This window comes from Lissotriton vulgaris, chromosome 3_1 (genome assembly GCF_964263255.1).
Source record: "Lissotriton vulgaris chromosome 3_1, aLisVul1.2, whole genome shotgun sequence".
Taxonomy (NCBI): Eukaryota; Metazoa; Chordata; class Amphibia; order Caudata; family Salamandridae; genus Lissotriton; species Lissotriton vulgaris.
In genome coordinates this window covers 1884316830-1884338406 of record NC_141689.1, presented here as the reverse complement: position 1 = coordinate 1884338406, position 21577 = coordinate 1884316830, and the positions used below count along the sequence as shown (strand labels likewise).

General features: G+C 41.0%; 1 protein-coding gene across 6 annotated transcripts in view; it reads right to left on the bottom strand.

The window, feature by feature from the left end:
- The window catches only part of GRIA2 (glutamate ionotropic receptor AMPA type subunit 2), a 531232-nt gene that overhangs the window by 38271 nt on the left and 471384 nt on the right, over nt 1–21577 (bottom strand). For all 6 annotated transcript variants that reach the window (XM_086962351.1, XM_086962349.1, XM_086962346.1 and 3 more), the window contains exon 11: nt 10328–10698. In XM_086962351.1, coding sequence (XP_086818477.1) covers nt 10328–10698 — 371 coding nt within the window. The remainder of the gene's footprint in view (nt 1–10327; nt 10699–21577) is intronic.

Genomic DNA, 21577 nt, shown 5'->3' with positions numbered 1-21577 from the left:
TTCAAGTGGAGCACTCTGGAGAGCAGTGTATTGAATCGTCAATTCAAATGCACATAGTTAGTATGTTTCACACTGAAGCATCTCTGTAGCACGGTGATTTTTGGTAAACACCTAAGATCCTGTGTTAAACATCTTTTATGAACCCAGAGGCAAGAAAGGTACAAGATAAATTGTGAGAGAACATCAGAACAATAATTGTGTAAAGTTTCAAGGGGTTCCAGTGTGTGTCTCTCCTGCTCAACAAAAAAGTCGATTCTGGAAAAATAAAAGATTCAGCATGTTTTGAGAAACTTGGGAATGTAAGAGAATTCAACATGACCATCTTGTCAGATAAGGGACCACCCTCTGTATAAGTGTGTTTTGGGTCCTGGTTACCAAACACGCACTGTGTATGTATGTGGCTTACTCCTGGAACTGCAGGCTAAGTCAGAAAAAAGCATTGTTTCAGAAAACAAGTCTTTGCTATCAACTTCAGTCATCCAAGATTTCGGATAGGCTGTAAATCTGTCATTTTTGCAGCGTTGGGAAAGCAAACAGGAGCAGCTCTATAACATATTTAAGGAATCCTTATAAAAGGAATATTGAAGAAAAGATCCTTAGTTGGTCAAAACAGAAGTTATTCATAGTTCGTGCTTGCATTGAATTACCGGAGAAAAGTCTAACGCACATAGGAAAACATGGCGTGTACTTGTATTTCAAATGTAATTTCCTTTTTAGAAGTTTCCTCTAACTATATGCATTGGCTCATGGACATAATTAGCATTAGGAGGCTTTCGGGAATATAATGTGATATAAAGTCTTGCTAGGATGCATGTTGCCCAGAAGAAGTCTCTCTCTGTGTAAGGTTATTTGCTTCATTGTGTAGTACCTTGAGTCTCTTTTCCATGAACCTTAAGAAGAAACATGGCATTTTAGCACTGAGCACTGTACTAGGCTTCATAGTGGTAGAATGCCTTGGATATGATACCACGAACTTCAGGCGATGCTTCCAACAATTTCAGATTGTAGGAGCTTGTTCCAGTCTGCAGGTGGTATGGAAAGGGTACTCGTCCTCAGTTTCATCCATACTCCACTTGCTCAACACGTTTATTTCAAGAGGCTGGTGCACTGGGCAGTTCATTGACTGAACCCACTGTCTTGCCCCATAGATCTGCTAACTTCAATCTTCTAAGAGAGACTGGGTTTAACTGCCCAAAGTAAAGAGACAGAGACTGAATAGCTCCTTATAATCATTTCAAAAAGGTACTTCATAAAACAGTCCTTAGAGTTCTGAGTTTAACTCTAGGCTATCTTGCAAAAAGGCATATGCAAAATATCTTCAATTTCCATTGTATGAAGAATGGAAGTTGCATTTTAGAGCTGACAGTACCTAGCTCCAAGAAGCATCAACAGGCGGTACTGTACGCTACAAATGCTGGCAACACAGAAGGAGAACATACCTTAATATTAGTTTGATAGACTGGCAGTTTCCTATACTGAATCTCCCACTAAATGTCAGGTGATCAGATTGTTTCAAATCAAATATGCCCATTTATGATATTGCCTTCTTAAGCCTAGACTCAACTTGTGCACCCTTTTCAACACTCTCCTCATTTAGAAGACTTAGTTGTGCTCTGATACCTAATGATATGCTATAGTGGACATGCATCAACTCACCCTCTGCAATAAAGAATAGGAAAGGAAAGAAAGGGGAAACATAAGCACACAGGGATAAAAAGGTTGGTGAAAATTAATGTACAAGAAGAACGTTTATGCATGTAAAAATATAGATGACGCCGGATGCAAAAGAAATGTGCATTTAACTGTCAGGAAGGTTTGGACCTGGCAAAAGGTTTATATTGCCAAGTGGAAATGGTAGTTTAAAACTCCACACACAAAGACTGCATTGGCTGGCCTAAGACATGTTTAAAGGGCTACATAAGTGGGTGTCACAATCAGTGAAGCAGGCCCACTAGTGGCATATAATTTCAGGGACTGAACACATGTAGTACCACTTTATTAAGGACTAACAAGTACATTAAATAAGCCAGTGGGATATAAGCCAAAATGGTTAACAGTGAAAAAGTGAGCAGAGTCTAAAGCTCGCAAAAACAAAACAAGCTAAATGAGAGGATTAACGTCATAAAGTTAGGGGAGAACCACACCAAGGATTCCATATCTAACAATACCACTATTTACATAGTAAATTTACACGTTAAAATACATTCTTTATGTCCTGCAAACCATAGGGAATGAGGGGTCATAAAGCCTCCATCACATTCATTTTCTCAAAGAGCATGGATCATATGTATCAACATAATTTTCCATAGATACAGAATGGGCAAAATCCTTTGATACATCTGGCCCATAGTTTCTCTTTAGATAGAGAATTCTGCCCACATACAGCCACATTTCCTAGGAGTCACAAGTGACCCTTTAAGTGCCTCTGGATTTATAGTATCTCCATATTTAAGTCCATGGTGCAGCCTTTCTCTACAAGGGCATTAGTCAACCTGTGTGTTGCATGGATATATTTACTCAACTACTAGTGCAGTATTTTCCCCAATGTAAGTTGACAACTCTCTGAGATCTAAAGGTCCACCCACACGCTCACACCGTTTCCGTTTCACCCACACGCTCACACAAAACATACTCTTTTCCCATAACAGGGTGTGCACAATAGTTCTCCTAAGGGATTCAGCAGATCCAATGGAAGTACAGCTTCTGTTATGATAATAGATAAAATTTGTAGTAACAGCAACATTAAGAAGCACAGACTTCACAAATGCAGACCCAGACTGGAAGCTCGACCGGGATGATAGTTATTTTTTTAATTGAATACGCTTCTCCTTTTAGAGTATGGTTCGAAAACAAAACATTCAAGATCTTAAAAAGCACAAGGCATACAAATAAATACGGGTTCTGTAGAGTTGGGGATGCTACTGGGCTCTAAAGTTGGGTGCACACTTTTACAACTATTATTTGGGTAAAAAAATATTGCAAAATGTTTATCTTTTCTTCATGCCCTCTTCCCCTCTTGAAATTGGCTCACATGAAATTTACAAAAAAATTAGAGAATACAAAATCTCACAGCAGGTCCACATAGTCATGCAGGATGGTATATATGCATAAACTGCGCATAAATTAATTTCCATACAGGTGCTTTTTGGCAACTCTTTTCATAACGGGAGTGTGTTTTACTTTATTATATTCATTTTTTCCCAGGGGTAGAAAGCCCTGAACATGGGAGCACACCCACAAATGTAGGTGCCTATGAGCATTCACAACCCTTTTTTCACCCACTGCTGCCTTAGTAACAAAGATTTACTGTTCTGAGAAGCAGGAGTGAAGATAAGAAGTGAACACCACTAAAATTGGTGGAGCTATAATAGGAGGGGGTTTTCTACAGGCAAAATCATTTTTCTTCTCGAAAAAAAGAACAAAAAAAGCACATCCAATTCCACTCGTAGGATAGTATTTCCATATGCACAATTGTACACTATGTACAATTAGTCACACATGCAGAAATGGATTGCAGTTGGTCAAGTATCACAACACAGAGGTTTTTCAGGTCTATGCATGTACATTTTCAACTGCAGTATGTTTCTATACCTTCTCTAGGAAGCCGTTTTGAACACCAGAAATTCTGAAGTCTGCAATCATGCATGTTCGTAAATCTACATATACAGATTATTTATGTTTTATACCGGCTATGATTATTTTTGCTACTTGTATGAGTGTGCTCTAGCCATTTTATTTATATATCACGTGCCTGCAAGATATGTCTATTTTGCATCTAGTGCTAAAAAGAAATGTGTTTAGAGGCTTTGTCAAATGTAGTGATCTTACAACAAAGAAAAAATGTTAACTATTAATTTAAAGAAATGGCCCGCGCCTGATTTATTTGTGCAAAGATGCCCGAATAATGGGCAAATGGATGGAAACTATGGGCCAGATTCACGAAGATATGGCTTTGAATATTATTTTTGCACACCACCTGGCTTACTATTCAAAATGACTAAGTCAAAAGTACTCATGGAAGTCAGTAGTAAGTCATGAGTACTACAAGGGTAAGTGTACTCTCAGCCAAATAGTATGAATCACCCCCTTCGATGAATGGAAAGACAGGCAGATAGGTAGGTTGACAGGGAGATGGATAACAAACAGAGACATATTAAAGTGAAATCTGTTTTTCTGTGGAATCTAACTAAGAAGAATTGTCCCAGGGTGAATTTATGACCAGTTTCTTTAGGCATGCTATCATCATTTTTACAGGTACATCTTTAGTATGCAATTAGCTAACAAGGGCAATGTCTGTATTAAAAAGCTTTTTTTTAGGAATGTACACAATTCTATACATCATTAAAGGTAAAGAGTTTGCATTTACAGTAATCAGTATACAGCAGATAGGCCATTCATAACATATGGAACATAGGCAACTTTAAAATGTGTGGCTAATATTTGTTTTTGTGACGCATGCCAAATGAATTGCCATGATTACATTCGTAAATCCTTAAGATATATGTGCAAATACATACATAAAAAATGTATTGGGCAGATGCCACAATCAACTGTATGATTGTGCAGCAAAAATTGATTATATACACAAAAAATGTTTTTTAATTCTGCAAGGCTTCTATAATGTTATGATGGTCTTATAAAAGAAAGCAGCAGAGATGTTCAATACAAATATTAGGAAATCTTCAGTGGACCTATGGTACAGTTTTTTTGTTATTGGCCTCCAAATAGTAAATTGACTTTTGAAAAATATTTGAATAAAATATTGGATAATAAGATAATTGTGTTCGAATTGCAATACATATACCATACTCTATAAATATTTGTTGTGAGATCTCTTTGTGCACAGTAATACTAGCAGTAATTTACTATACAATCACATATATGTGTTAGTTTTAGAGATACTGTATGACCAACGTGGGTAATCATAATAGTTTAAAAAATATGAAACTGCACAATTTAGAAATCCAAGTTATCTATATCTGCTGGCTATTTCTCTAAAGGGTTCCATATCTACTAATATCAGGAAGCTACTCGCTTAGCAACAGGTAGCTTTGCAGATTGTGGGTTATTTCTTTTTTAACTGAATCTGACATGTCAAATTTGAGACCAATCTGAATTCTGTTGTATTGAGAGTTTTATAATTCAGAGACGATTGTAGATACATTATTATATATTTAAAAAATGGAGACTTAATTAAGCAGACACTATTGGAAAATGGACATCTCTGGAGGGTCACCACAAACGTTTGTGCGCTTCCTCTTCTCCTCCTTTTGTTTGCTCAACTCCTTTTGTTTGCCTTAGGACTCTGAGAACTTACCACTGCTAATCAACAACTCACTAACTAACTAACAACTAAAAACTCACCTAATTTCATTTGGAGTAGAGGCTGTGTAATTCAAGTCTGCACAATTAATCAAAATGGGATCTGTTGGGAAATAATGATGGCGTATAAAAGATCAACCCAACATTAGCCACAAGGTATTCATTTATATGGGATCACCTCTCTACTTGGTTTGCTCACCTTTTCTTTTGGATCGTGGCATTCAATTACTTTCTGCCACTGTAGCGCTGAAATCCGCTATAAAGCCGGTCAGACAGGTTAAATCCAGTTCGAGGTGCGCGATGATGCTTACGCGTTCCTGACGGCAGAGCGGTTGCTAGGTAACCAACGCAGTAAGACACGTAAAATTAGGTGAGTTTTACTCTGAATAGCAATCACCATGACTATGATATTGTACCCTAATGAATGGGAGAGTAATTCCCTTGCACATTTCTTACCCAGTCTGACTTTGTGAAGGAGACACAGGGCTCCTGCAAGGACAACAGCCCCACCATTGAAAGTGACCACCATGGTTCCCCATGAGCCCTCTTATACTTGAGTAGGTGAGTCTTTACCCCTAGGTGCACCGCACAAGCATTTGGGTACTACACATATGAACACAAACCTGACCGCCATTTCTAATCTTAATAGGCTGTTCAATTTCTGTTCAAGTCCTGATGAAGACCCGCACTGATACTCCATTAGTGCAGACCCTGGGTTGAAAAGTCGACAATCTGAACCGTGGACCAGTTGAGAGACTCTGCGATGAGACTCAATAATTCAGTCCGCAGAGCACTTCGAAATATTGTAGTCCCTGGCAAGCACCCCCAACTTTCCGCAATCACCATTGTATACACTGCACAGTCACCAAAGCACTGAGCACCAAATGTCACCTTTGTCACATATTACTTGTCACAATGTATATATTCTTTGACAGTCTTGCAAATGTAAATTTGGGTATTTTTATGAATGAAGCAATCTATAAAAGCTCCTAAATAAGCTCCTATATGGTTTGTGTTTGTATTACAAGTGATTTTTCATTGTATGTGTAGTCTTTTGAGTAATCCAATTTCCTCAAGAAATATGTTGCACCCGACAGAACCAACTGTATTCTAGTACGTGAGTACCTGACAGCCTGTCTCTAATACACATCTACGGTGGGTTGAAAGTTACACTTTGTGCATTCCTTCTAGATAGCCACAACACATAAAGGATGGGTGTGTTTGAGTATCCATTTACATACATTTACATTCTGGTGGCCTTGCCTGGACAGGGAGTAAGGGAGGGGTAACCACTTCACTAGAATAGGCACTGTCCTGTCTCCACACAAAGGGCTGAATCACCCCCCTCCACCCCATAGATAGCCTGTCAGACAGGACTGGGCTGGGAGGAAACCTGTGCACTAAAGAGAGCTGCTTTGAAGTCACCCCCACATCATAGGCACTTGTGGGTACAAGTACTGGGTCTCTGACCTTCTAAAATCAGACACTTCTGGATCTTCAACTGAACCTCTGTCAGAAGGACTGCTGTGCTGCTTAAGGGGCTCATCTTTGGACTTCATACTTAGAAGGTCTGCTTTTCTTTTGTTTTGCCATGCTCCTTGCTGCTCTCTGGCTCTGCTGAAGGAGAGCTGGACTCTGCCTTTCCCCAAAGTTATCTCAAAGGGCTTGTTGGCTTGCCTCTTCTTGAGACTTAGGGAAATCAAAGTCTCTACCCCTACTCCTCTGCCTAGCTCACTGGAAGTGCCCCAGATACCTGACAAACGGTTTTGATGCATACCCTGCCTGCTTGTGGCAGAACCGGTACATTGACCCAGTAGTTGGAGTAAATTCAACGCATTGCATCAAAACCAGTGCTTTGCCTCCCAAGAACACCAGGAAAGGTACTTTGTTCACCAGGCCCTGCATGAGTCCTAAAGCCTGTCTACCCTTCCACGAGGTAACACCTGAACTTTGTTTTTGCCCCAGTTGAGTACAATGTTTTGGTCTTGTTTTGTTTATAGCATAATAAGCAATTTTTATAAACCTGCGTGGAGACTTTTTGTGGTGTATTCCTTGTGTTACAGTGTGTGTGTGTTGCACAAATAATGTACACATTGCCTTTTCAGAGAAGCCTGACTGCTCTGTGCCAAGCTACCAGATGTTGAGCAAAGGTTATCTTTTAGTGTGTATTTAGCTTACCCTGACTAGGATTGTGTCTTCTGCTTGGACAGGGTGCATACCTTTGCCCACTAGAAACCCGGGGCCTCATTTATGAGCAGATTTGCGCTTCCCGAATGTCACTTTTTTTGCATTCAGGTAGTTTAATGTGCCCCTGCATATTTACAAGGCCATGTATCACCATTTTATGTGGCTTTTCATGGCCTTGTAAATGTGTTCCCCTTTCACTCAGAACACTGCATGAAAGGGGCATTCCATGGGTGTTGCTGTGGGTGTTCCCACGCAACACCCATGGAATCTGAAGCATTCCCAGATTTACTAGAAAACCCCATGGGAGGAGCACACATAGAAAGAGGAAATTGGTAAGGTGTCTTTTCCTGCACAAAACCAATCAACCCAGCAGCACAGGCACGCTTGCACCTGTGTTGGCGCATGGCAGACCATTGTGCGCCAGCACATGGAAAAAGGACAGGAATAGGCCATATCTCATAGATACAGCAAATTCCTGCCCTTTTGTTTGAAATAGGGACGCTCAGCAAGATTCCTTGTGGTGCTGCTCTATGTCAAAACCTCATAAATGAGGTCCCAAATTTTTAACAGGCACCATGAAGTCTGTGCCACTGATTGTTTCACACTCCACATATCTTGTAGGGGGAGGTATTTAATTTTTGTCCATTGCTCCACAATTGTGAAATGAATTGCCATGAACAATCAGGCAATCTCTCTCTTAGCAGTCATGAAAAAAGATATGTCAATTAAAATTCCTTTCTGCATGAGTAAGTACGCCATACTCCTGCTAATTAATAAGTAACACATACCTAATTCTGGGGTAAAGCAAAAACAACAAACAATGTATTGTGAATTACACCTTGATATTCAAACATTATTCATATCTAAGACAAGAGTAACACCCATTCATGTAGCGAAACACCTTTGTGAACCAGTGAGTGTAAAGCATGAGGTTGGAAAAGAGAAGAGTAAAATACCAAATTCTGAAAAAATGTAGTCCGTGAAATTTGAAACGGACTACGATTTTACAAACACAGGGGGAGTTTAAGGTCAAGCAGAGAGATCCCAGGACAACGTTTTTTTAGGTGCCAATCACCGGTATTTTGGTTAGGAAGGAGTGAGGAGAGAACCTGGAATGGAAAATGATCAATGCAAGAATTTAAGTGAGAACCAGTCCAAAGCTGTTGCAGTGAGTCTGAGGGTACTGAGCACTGTGGTGAGGATGGTATGATCAACTATGTCAAAAGCTGTGGCTAAGTCTTAAATAAGGAACATAGGGAACAGATGAATAGAATGTGCAAATTGATGAAGTTTGCAGCATGAGTGCTATATTTGTGAAATGGCTAAGGATTTCCCTTCACCTTACCTCTACAGTTGACCCTTTTGCATATTATGACACTAACCATTCCCAAAATCCTTATCTGGTTCTACTCATAAGCTTAACCAAGTATATAAACTTATTAGGTTAATGATAATTAGGTTTTTTCTTGAGTCAGTTTGTTTTTCAACCAAATCTTTGAATTTCAATGCATTTTTGTGAAAAGAGTCATGAAATTACAGGATACCAATACTTTAATATAAAGGTACAGGTACTAATTGACAAACTTGAAATAACATATAAAAAGGAATATAATGTCGGTCTCACAGAGGCCGTAACAGGATCTCAAGTATATCTTTGATCTAGATCAGTTGTTTATTCACATGGAATACTGAAACGTCTGCACAGAATGGCAGTTCTGTGGGGTGAGGTAAATTTTGGATTAGAGCATTTTGCTAAATTAAAAGAAAGGGCTAGATGGATGAGCAGCCGTGATATAGAATTAGTGCATGGAGTGCTTTGAGTATTGGGTCATTAGAAGCTGCGTCTCAAATTAATGTTATGTATTTTGCAGACATTTTATTGTATGGGCATGGTTAAATTGTGACTATTGTAAGAATGCTTCTCCTTTTTTGTCATGGCCACTTTCTTCCACTAATTGACTCCAATAATTAATGCATGATCACTTAAAATATATGAGCACATTTAACTGGCCTCTCACTTGGCGAGCATGTTTGAAACATTTGATGGGGTGATCTATGTATCATCACATTTCGGTAAAATGAAAATATTGAAAATTGTGTAAAAACTGGAACATTCAGGGCTGGACTGGGAACGCAAAGCAGCCCTGGAAATTTAGTTTGACCAGCCCCGGGGGCTGGGGGGCCATGGGGTGTGTGCAAACATGAATCACTGCGGCTTAACAATACCGTTCCCCAGCAATGCTGCTTTATTCAGGGGAAGACTATATAGCAGCATCCCTGCAAAACCGGCCCAAGTACCAAAACTGGTCCCCACCGCTCCAAAACCGGCCTCCACCCTTTCAGCCTCCCTGGCAAACGCCAGATGCCCACTCTGGGCAGTCCGGCCCTGGGTTGGCAATCATGTGACGTTATAGAAGAAATTGTGCATTTTTTCCTTAAAATGTTGCTGTAAAGAAGGTGTGCATCATTAAGCTGATGCAATGACATGCAAATCATTTTCTGTAAGGGCTCCTATATACTTCAGGTGTACTAGCAACACTGTTGTCTGTAAAATAGGAGTATACAGCTAAACACAATACCTATTCAAAAAGACATGACCTGAATCTTATGCAATTAATAACCTCCACAGTAAATTTAATTTCACACCTTAACATAAGGTAGGCCTTGAGCAAATCTTCATCTGACTAGGTTTTCAATAAACTTGAAAGAGTGAGACTAGGTACATGATCTAAGTGTGTTGTCTTGGAAGTGAACATCTATGCACATTGACATTTATTTGAGACCACAAATGCACAAAGCTAAAATGGTGAGGACCTACCTTGGTGAAATATCGCATCCTTGACGCATAAAGGCACCCAAGGAAAACCAGAGACTGTTAAATATCCCAAATTCATTGGTTGATTCATTACTTTGCGTTTCTCTTCCGTCTTCAAACTCTTCAGTGTGCCACTCATAGGGACTGAATCTGCTGACCAGGAAGAGGACTACACTGACTCCAATGTAAGCAAACACAATGCACATCCAGATTTCATACGCTAACGGATCGAGGAAGGAGAACACTCCAGGCTTGGACTTCTGCGGCTTCTTGATCATGATAGATATTCCGAGGCTCATAAAAGGCTTTGAGAAATCAATCACCTCCTCTCTCACCAAAGTGATAGTTAAGGGAGCGATTGCAATGTCAGCTTTCTGTGAAGGGAAAAAAAGCAAGTTAAAAAATAGGTCATGGTAGGAATGAGCAAAAATACTTATTGGCAACAGTTATTAAGGGTATCACAACCAAACAACAACGTGAATGGGACATCACAAATTTATATTTTGGCCATGCATTCATAAGTGCATTCAGTGGTATGCTTTAGTGGAAAGGAGGGCTCCATATTCGCTGGAAGGATACACCCGTAAAATAAAGGCTATTGTCACTGTCCAACTTCTCCTGCATTTTTCTGCTCACATAGTGTGGCTCTTGAAGAGGTGCCTTCGTTAAATGATGCGACAATAGGCCTCTGAACCCTAGCAGATATCATCAAATAAAGAAAGACGTGGAATTCCTAATTGGTGGTGGTTGTTAACGATGCACTGGGTATTGTTCTACACTGGATAGGAGACATTCATGAAATCTCCTCACTCTATTAGCTGGTTGAGCACTACTTAATCAGATAGAAATCTTGCCATGTTTGATATTACTATTTAGTTTCCCTGGTTGGTGATTGTGTGAAGTTTTGATTTCTTTCAGACCAATGAAGTCAAGATGATTTCAGTTAACTACTAGAGACTATCACCTACTGTGGTCACATATTTAGACCCCAACAATGACAGCTATTGCCCTTATTAGGGTGGCTTGGCATTTTATTTAACACACCTTATCAGGTGCGAGATATACCACCCAATTATGATATTTGGGAGAATAGCATAAAACATGTTTGTACCCACGGCATCAAAATACATATTTTCCAGAGAGTATTGGGCATTATTCAACTGATAAATATCGGCAGGTTTCCCCTACCAATATTTATCACAAAACTCCGAATTGCAATATGTGCTGTAACAGCAGTTAGCATACATATCACAATTACCTGGGCCACTCATAATGAAAGCCATAACTTCCTATTCTTCATGAAGACAGTAAATTCAGTACAATTACATTTGGCAAGAGTGACATCTGTTATTTACAATCTGTGCAAAGGGCACAAGCAGGGGCGGCCTTAGGCATGTGCAAGCTGTGCACCTGCACAGGGCCACCAAACCCCAGGGGCCACCACGCCAATATATATCCTTAATATAATAATCCTTTGAGGATGGATACATAATTGCGTGGCGGCCCCTGCCAGGGATTTGGTGGCCTCCGGCTCTGTTCCACTTCCAAACACCCTGACCGCCCCCGCCCTCTTCACTGGCCTCCACGCTCCGCACTACCCGAACCCCGTCTTCCGTGGCCCCCTACCTACGGTCCCTGCTCAGGGCCGCCATGAGCCTAGAGCCGCCCCTGGCACAAGTGTGTTATGAAGCACGATAGCAAAACAATTTATCATCATTTCTATTCCATTGGGATCGGAAAGGTTGTATTTAGTGCAGCATTATATTTACTTAAGATGTTTTTAATCTGAAATTGCATCTGAATTGTGTAATGTACTTGCTAGGTGGTGTCATGCTGGCAGGTGCTCGTCTGAGATTCTGATAAGTCTATCACAGGTCGGCAGGAACCAATGAAAGTTAGGCAGGATGGTGGTTGACAGTCAAAGCACAACCTGCTTTGATACTGGTTGCCTTTGATGTTCAATCAGAACTATGTGGGGGATTTTGAGTCTGTCACTTGCCACTGTGTCACCAGCTTAACGTCTCTGGATATCAATCAACCAATAAATATTTTCTTTATTCAGATAAAAACATATCCATATAAAAGGCGAGCACATGCAATAAATATATACATACGCAATCATAAAATTATTAAAAACAAACACATGATTCTGCAATGCAGTGCTGACTATAAAGTGCAATTAAACAGTGTTTATAGAGATGTGGCTCTAACTGCAATTTTCAAAAAGGTGCCCACACAAATTATTAGCTCATCCTCGCCAGTGCGCGCAGGGTTTTGTAGGCACCTCTATAATCAATGTATTATCTTTGTTTTTAAACGGGAGCAGGAATGATTTAATATATTGTTCATCGAACTTACAAAAAAATAAGCAATGTAGTCGGGTTTGGCCCAAGTGCCCATTATATGGGCCAGAAATAAAATCAAGATTTGCTTGAAAGCCCAGGGTAAAGCATAGTAGATACTTGACAGTGCTAGCTCTTAGGCAGAACAGGAGGCCGCACTCCCCTCGACCCATAGGTTTGGTCAGGTAGCTGGGCATTCTCAATATTCAGGTAAGCAACTCTGCTAGATTTAATGGACTCCGTAGCCAATGTATCCTCGTTATAGCACCTATACAGGGTCACCCACAACTCGATCAAAGACATTTACATAATTAATCCTGCGTAAACTGGATCTCACCTCTGCTAGCAATGGAATTTCCATACATTTCTCACATTTAAGACAGTCAACTATGATATCTCTAGTAAGGGACGATGCCTTGTTTTTCCATATGGTTAACCAGAATAAAGCAGTGCACGCTCTAATATAATCTTTGATATAATGTAGCTTTAGTTCACTGTGGCACACAAATTGAGGAGAAGAAATTGAGAAATGCCCAAAAGCTTGTGGCAGAACCCATTCTCCTCATGCTGAATAATATAACATTTGGCAGTACCCCAAACCTCTGCACCATAGGTTGCAGTCGGTGTACACAGAATTTTTGTTTTTTTAAATAGGTTAAATAGCCCCCCCCCCCTGCAATATGCGGTATGGTCTGTCCACAGACCGTCAGTAGCATAAACCAAACCCAAATAGGAAAAAAATGTTTGTGCTTAGTGAACTCTGATCACCCACATGGAGGACATTCAATGCGTGCCTTCTTGGTCTACAGGCCATTATAAAAGATTTTTTAAAATTACTACATAAATCTACAGAGGCCATAAAATCAACAAGAACCTCATACTAGAAGGCGCAGGGCTTTGGGGGTGCAGCCCATTAGGACCACATCATCAACATAAAATAAAGATGGGAGTATAAGCCTGTTAATTCTTGGAATATCATTAGTGATTGTCACTAAAAACTTTGCAAATTATTAATACATAAAATAAAGAGTAATGGGGCCAGAACACAACCCTTCCTTGCCTCTCTAAAAACACCAATATCATCGGAAACTTCCCCTTGTGTAGTAATTCTAATTCTAGCTTTCATATTTCGATATATACAGGATAAGAAATGCACTATTGTCTCATCCATTCCAGTTTGTATAGAACCTTACCCAGTATTTTTAATGTTGTATCAATGAGGCAAATGGGCCTGTAGCAACTCGGTTGAGAAAGATCACCTTTTTAAAAAATTGGTATGATAATAGAAATCAACCATGTGCTTGGCAACAGGGCGTTGATAAAAACATTAAGCAGGAGGGGGGCCCAGATATCAGGATTATTTTTAGAAAGATCTATTGCCACCCCATCTAGTCCCGGGCCTTACTGCCTATGCTCTGACTTATAGCTTCCTCCACTTCAAAAAGGGATATTGCGACTCCTTGAGGTTTTTGGCAGCTCGATGATTTCTTTATCGTGTGGCGGGCCTCTATATATTGCTGAAAAATGTGCCTTCCAGGCCTTACTAGTTATATAACAACTTATTGGTGAAAAAACGTAGCCCACCACCCGCATTTAATTTATGGCAGTCCTAAAAAGTGTGCATTCTTCAGACACCCGATATTGGCAAGCGAATCCCATTGCGAAAACAAAATCTCTTCCCTCCTTGTTTTTTTTCCTTAACATTTTTACTGTCTGCTGACACCTTGGGTACGCCACAAGGGCCCTATGCAACTGTTGTTTACTCCTGAAATTTCATAATTAAACCATCGGGGAGTGAGAGATAAGGTGAGAATAGGTTTCATTGGTTAATTACTTATGGCCATAGAGAGATTAGAGAATGCAATAACCACATCATGATTAGGTTCAACCACTGTGAAACAAAACAAAACTCAAACAGTGCAGGGTTTGCCCTTACCACTTTGTTAAATAATTGCACAGGGTCAACCCCTCGCCACACTGATCGAAGATTATCTGTATAAGATTCAAGTTCCCCCCCACCACACTCTATTTTGCATGCAGACTCAGGGCCAATTTAAAAGCCACTTCTATTGGGTTATGGTCACCATACCGTGTTGCAACAACTTTGCCATACAATAAGGAATCCTCTACATTAGGAGCGATAAAAATATAATCAATTGTCGTGGCAAAGCCCCTTCCTTCGGGAGCAATATATTATTGTTAACAGAAACTGCAATATCCATAACATTACTCATATTTTGGGTTATCAAATGTGTCATCAACTCTAAACCCCTGTTACATTGAAGCTCTGCTACAATTACTGAGACGATAATCCATTCCTGCCAATTTAGCATTAAAATCACCACCAAGACAAATACCTGCTGTATTATCAAAATCTTTCGAATTTCTTAGGCCAGTAATATAATAAAAAGATTAATAAAGTTAGTATTACGTTTGTTTTAGAAATCATTATTATTACAAATAAGCAGATAAAGTGGCATGCATTTTTTTTATATTTTAAAACCTGAAAATTGTCTTTATGGGTAGGCATGATCTTGGTACAGCCCTCTGCAGTAATGTTCACTCATATTTCTAAGCCACCAATGGAGCAGCCCGTTTTGGGTGCTGAGGCAAGAATGTTGTAACACTCATACCCTTCAAGAGGGATATTTTTAGTGGCCCAGGTTTCCTGAAACATTTAAGATGTCATATTACCTAATTATCTGAGCCAGTCATCTATAATTATCTTTGATTGTAGGCCAGCCACATTCCATCTTAATATTTTCATAACCTGGATGTCATGTACCGGAACCCCTGCTGTGACCTTTAAAGAATGCACCAGAGTTGCATGTGATAAACGTGCAGATAGTAAATCACCCTCCCCATCAACAGTTGGACCAGGTCAATCCTGGGCGTCAAGGTCATTTAATGCTGCAAACCTATTCTGGTTGGCAAAGGGGGAGGTTCCAGACAGAATACATCTAGAGGATGGTTTATAGAAATATCCCAGTGGAAGCGACCAGATTTGGGTATATCTTGCAGCAGGGATTTCCTGACAGTTCAATAACGCCATAACCATAGCAGGTCTGTGGAAGTTAATTATAACACAATCACCTTCAGTGTTTTTATGCTCGTTGCCCACCCATCCTACTCTCCACAACATAAATATTTAGGGTGCTAAACTGCTTATACTTATATAACCAATCAGTGCATTTATTGCGTAGTTCAGCCCAAGATTGCCTCTGCTGTGTTGAGTGGGGTACTCCTGCATGTTAGGGTAGGCAGCTGGGGGGAGACCCAACCCATCTGGGATAGCTTTGGGGCTAGATCCACATGATGGATAGTTAGCGGGTGGTTGGCAAGGGATAGCACTGTTACGTCTACTTGATATTTCTAGGTGGTTTGGTGGGTGTGGGGGCAGGATTAAAATCAGTTGCAGGCCTAGAAAAAACTAAAGAGCTCAACTCAAGAGGACCACCCCATCTACAATGTGCGGATGAGCACTACAAAAAAGGTTGTGTAGTGCACATAGCGTTTGTGGGTGGTCGAGCATCTCGTTGTGCACATCTCTTGGGGACGGGTGCAGTAACTGGACCTCCTAGGGAACAGTGATTTAAATTAGCAATATAATCCGTGAGTGCAACATTTATCAAATGGCCCCCTCCCGCCTTGGCATCAGAAGTAGTCATGTTAACTGCCGCTACATGATCGCAGAGTCTATCAGAGTTTCCAGGTTAGTCAGGCGGTCCTTCAAGGGATGACTTTTTGTCAAAAAAATAGCCAACATAGGAACATTTTGTGATGTTAAAAAAAACTGCTCTACATCAGGTAGCACAGGAATTACTTCTGATGAGTACTACAGGATTGAGTAATGATGTCATAAAAAAATGTGTGCGTTGGGTCGGAGGTCTATGCTAGGTGTATCCAGGAAGTCAAGTCACTTCGTGATGTGACAACAATAGGAGCAATAACAGTTTGCAGGGGGGGTGTTACCATCATGTCGTGGGGTTGGTGTAGCGCCACAGCCCGGCTCAATAGATTATACCTCAAGTCCCAGAGACAATATACGCTCTGTGAGCTCTATCTTGCCGGATACTATTTTAACCACCCTTGCTAGAATACTGTCAATGGTAATACAGGGATGCAGGGTACTAGTGGAGGTTTTGGTTAAAGCTAACAGACCAGTTCTTTTCCCCATAGTTACTTTACACAGTAGAAGGGAACTCTCACCATATCTTGTTGCTGCAGGCTCCAGGGAAGGCACGGCTTGGCAGTTCGGGCTGGACTGTGCCCATGAGGCATAGAGTCAGACTGATTTGCATATAGCCATGTCTGAACTGGGGTGGCAGAGTGCGCTAAAGAACGGTGATGGATTAAACCCAGATCTTTTGACTGGGTGTGAGTGTTTGATTGGTTCAGATGCTCCGTCCATTACTACCCCCTTTTTTACCCCTTTTGGCCGCCATAAGTGTGGCAGGGTATGCTCAGACTGACACTTTGCCACTGGATTCAAGCAAGCCGGGATGAAGACGGCTGGAATGCCAGAAACCGGTCCTCGGAAGCTTGTTTCTGGTCCAGGGAAGGAATGGCTTGGCAGTTCAGGCTGGACTGTTCCCATGAGGCACGGGGTCAGACTGATTTGCATATAGCCATGTCTGAACTGGGGTGGCAGAGTGGGCTGAAGAACGGTGATGGATTAAACCCAGATCTTTTGACTGGGTGTGAGTGTTTGATTGGTTCAGATGCTCCATCCATTACCAACCCTTTTTGTACCGCTTTTGGCCGCCATAAGTGTGGCAGGGCATGCTCAGACGTGAGTGCCTTGCTTACTTTGCCACTGGATTGAAGCAAGCCGGGCTGAAGACGGCTGGAATGACAGAAACCGGTCCTCGGAAGCTTGTTTCCGGTCCAGGGAAGGCATGGCTTGGCAGTTTAGGCTGTACTGTTTCCATGAGGCACAGGGTCAGACTGATTTGCATATAGCCATGTCTGAACTGGGGTGGCAGAGTGGGCTAAAGAACGGTGATGGATTAAACCCAGATCTTTTGACTGGGTGTGAGTGTTTGATTCGTTCAGATGCTCCGTCCATTACCACCCCCTTTTGTACCGCAGGCTCGCCTTAAGTCAAAGAGGGAGGCCAAACCCAGCCTTTCGGGCCTGCTCTTGGCCCGGGTGTATCCTGCGTGTGTCCCGCGGGATCCCACCAGCCAATTTGTTTAGCGCCTCCTGGCGCAGGCGTGATGGTTTCAGCAAGTGGCTGCTGCCGAGATTCCTCCTGGGATGTGTAGTTCGCCCCCAATAATCACCCAAACAGCAAGGCATCCCATTTTGAGGGAGACAACTAATTTGTTCAGCATCTCCGGGTGCGGGTGTGACAGCGTCAGCAAGCGGCTGCAGCTACAATTCTTCCTGGGGCATGTAGTCTTCCCCCCAACGAACACCCAAGCAGGAAGGCGTCCCCTGCATATTTGGGTAAGGGAGCACAGCAACACTTACACTTCCACTGTTTTACCATTGAATGTCAAAGCAGTGAAGATTTTAGATTTCTAATCTCGTGTTCATGAGAATGGCTTCCTCTGGAAATCATGTACAATTTAATACTGGCCCTCTCATAAAAGCAAGTTAACATATAACATCAGTTGGTCATTTAGATGTTGAGAAAAATGGGGCTTTGCTAAAACCTGGTGGATAACAGCCTTCTAACATCTTGGTTACTCTGCATCATTTACAGGTTGGGGACACAGTGCATCAGATGTTGAAGCTACCACTGAATCCACTTTTGGAAAAACCCACACTACTTGGCATTTGCAGGCATTCTGCACTTCAACCCTATGTTCACCATGTTTCTTCTGTGCACAGCACAGCATGTATATCATGTCAGTCCGAAAAAGAAAATATATCAATCTTCGAAAGGTGATGGGAGAAACCATCCAGGACTTCAGGTATACTGATTTCACCTTTTCTAACTACAAACCTCACTTTGGATGTCTGTCTTTAGAAAATGGGAAAATGTCAACCAATATGGCATGCCGCCATGGATTGGCCATTAAATGGGGAACTGACAAGCATTGACAGTAACAGAGATTATTATCCATTTATAGAACAATCAATGACTACAAGCAATGGAGGGAGTTCCTATGCATAGTAGGAAATGTATTCTTCCACCTTTGAAAGCTTCCTTCATAGGTGTTCTATGCATAAAAGGACATAGTATTACATAAGCAGGAAGAAATGATGAAGTCTTCCAGTACATGTTTCTTATTAAAAGAAAAAATATTCTATGGAAGAATAATGCTTTTCACGGATGGTTCTAGCTCATTATATGTTCTCCATCCTGGTGGGCCTTGAGGATGATATTGCAAGTGGCTCAGCAGACTAATTGGTAGAGACGGTCTTATGTAATAACTATAGAGATTTTGACTTAGCTTTTTGAGGGGCATATATAGCCAAATCTCGGGCAAAGGATTGTCAAGCCTTGTCAACAGGACAACAGACAATTTTGCTCAAAAACTGTAAAATGGAATCACAAGCTCAGCTTTAGACAACTGTACCATTTCATAGACTTTGTTCTGCAACTTTGGACACTGTAGCTTGTATGATTGCTAAGAGCAGGTTTTGGACAAAGTGTTTGAATACAGATTGACTTCAAAAAGTTGGCATCCGCTGTCTCAATATACTTGGTGAACGATTGTTCAGTCCTGGGCTGGAGAAGAGGAGGATTCATAAGGCTTTCATGTAGAATTAGTATGTACTCTCTTTTACAGAGAATTTTATAACAACCTCTTTTTTTAAGAGCAAGAGAATAGAGACACTGTGGGCATTCCTTTCACATTATTACTCCACACAACATGAATGGGCTTAGTTTCAGATGTCATGGTCCCAATTGTGGTCCTTTGAGAAGGGGAGTAAGATTCTTTGTGTTCTGCCTCATTAGGATTAGATCATTTCAGACATTTGAGTACCAAAGAGGAGGAGTTCCATAGTAAAGTTGGCATCAGCTTATCACATTTGAGGGGTATATCAATGTTCAGACCACTAATCATGGTAAAAATACTCCCATTGAAGGCATCGTGTATGTGTAAATAAGTACGTAAAAACATTTTTGGGGCAGGTGCTACATGCAACTGTATGCTTGTATAACAAGAACGCATTATACACACAAAAATGGGGGTGAATTCAGCAACACTTCTATAATTTTATGATGGTCCTAAAGAGGCACATAAAGCCCACACAGGAAGTTATAATGAAAAGGGAAATTGTTATGTGACCCTGTAAGATCAAGTCAAAGAGGTCCATTCCGGAATGTTGTTTGAAAAGAATGCCTTTGGGGTTCTAGCTGACCCCAAGCTACAAAAGTGGGAACTTTTTTCTGGATGTAATGCATGTCAACATGGATATGCTCATCAAAAGAATATCCATCCAATGTGTTTATTGGTTTTGGTATGTCCCTGAACCTGGGGGATGCGAATCTCTCTTTTTTGCACTTTCAGTTTGAGGTTCTCATCTGAAAACTGAAGCTTGCTTCCACGAGGGGCACAGAGATTCAGGAGCTGGGGGTAGAGATCCATCACAATATATGTATTGTAGTCAATACAGAATCCTGGAGCTTTGTGACTTCTCACAAGCCATGCTCTGTTTTACAACATGATGAAATAGGGACATTATTAATAATCAGAATGCGTAGATGTTGACTTGCACAAACTTTAGTTTAATGGGTCAGGTTTTGGATCAGGTTCATGAGAATGTCCTTACCACATTCACACACACAGAAGCTGTGGAGTCATTTCTCAGAATTGGTGACTCTCAATTCTGACTCTCTGTGATCTTGACTTCACTTCCAAGGAGACATGGTATGTTTGGATATATCTTTGTTCTCAATGTAATAACTATATTGGAGGGACAGATATTAACTTGGCTTCCTGTTGGTTCTCTACCTTTTGGGGCAGCCTGTCTATCTGTGACCCCTTAGATGAGCTTCATATGGGGCTTCTGAATTGGCACTTCCTGGTTTGGTTGAAACCTTAGTTTCATGAGTGCAGCACACAGATTCTTGTTTCAGCTGAAATTAAGATTCAGGTGAAGTGGTTCTAGTAGAGATACATCTGTATTGATCTTGTTTGTGTGTACCAACACCAGTAGTCCTGACTATGGACACATCAGGTTTTGGTTGAGGAGCACTCCCAGGGGATATCTTGATACATACAATATATGTGGCAGTAGGTAATAAAATGGAAGGAGCCTACTTCATTGCTTTCAGCTTTCAAAGCATCTGTAGGCACTGTTGTTGTTATTAAATCGGTGCTATGACTAACCACATTAGAACAAAGACATTTAGATTTTCAAGGTAGTCTTTCTCAGAGTAGAGACAGTCTTTCAGACAGGATTAGGGCTAGAGGAGCATGTGGCATTATTTTCTGAGGTGGACAATGTTGTGGTGAAGAGATCAGCTTTATACTTTCTATCTTCCTACTTCCACAGGGGCGTTCTAGAGAATAATCCAGGAGCACCAGAGCCAAACCTGTACATCATCATCTCCCTCACAGACATATATCTTTGAATTTTACTATGAACACCTTTCAGAGGAGGTTTGGGGAGTGGATGCTTTCATCCGATTTTGACTACTAGGACTAGTATATGGATTCTGTACTTACCCCCGCCCCCCCCCCCCCCCCACTCATTGGTTTTTCTCTCATGCCAGGAAGGGAAAGCTTATGGTATTAGCTACAATGCTGTGCTGGAGAAATAGGACCTGGTTCCATCTGGTCTGACAGATGGTGGTGTACCAATTGTCGATCATTCAGTTTACTCTCTCACACTCCACCTCCCTTTCTTTTCTCTCATGCTTCAAACAAAGTTTCACTTACTGATGGTATAGCTGAAAAGCAAATGTTGAAGCACCGAGGTCATCCTCAAAGAACAACATCAGCATAGT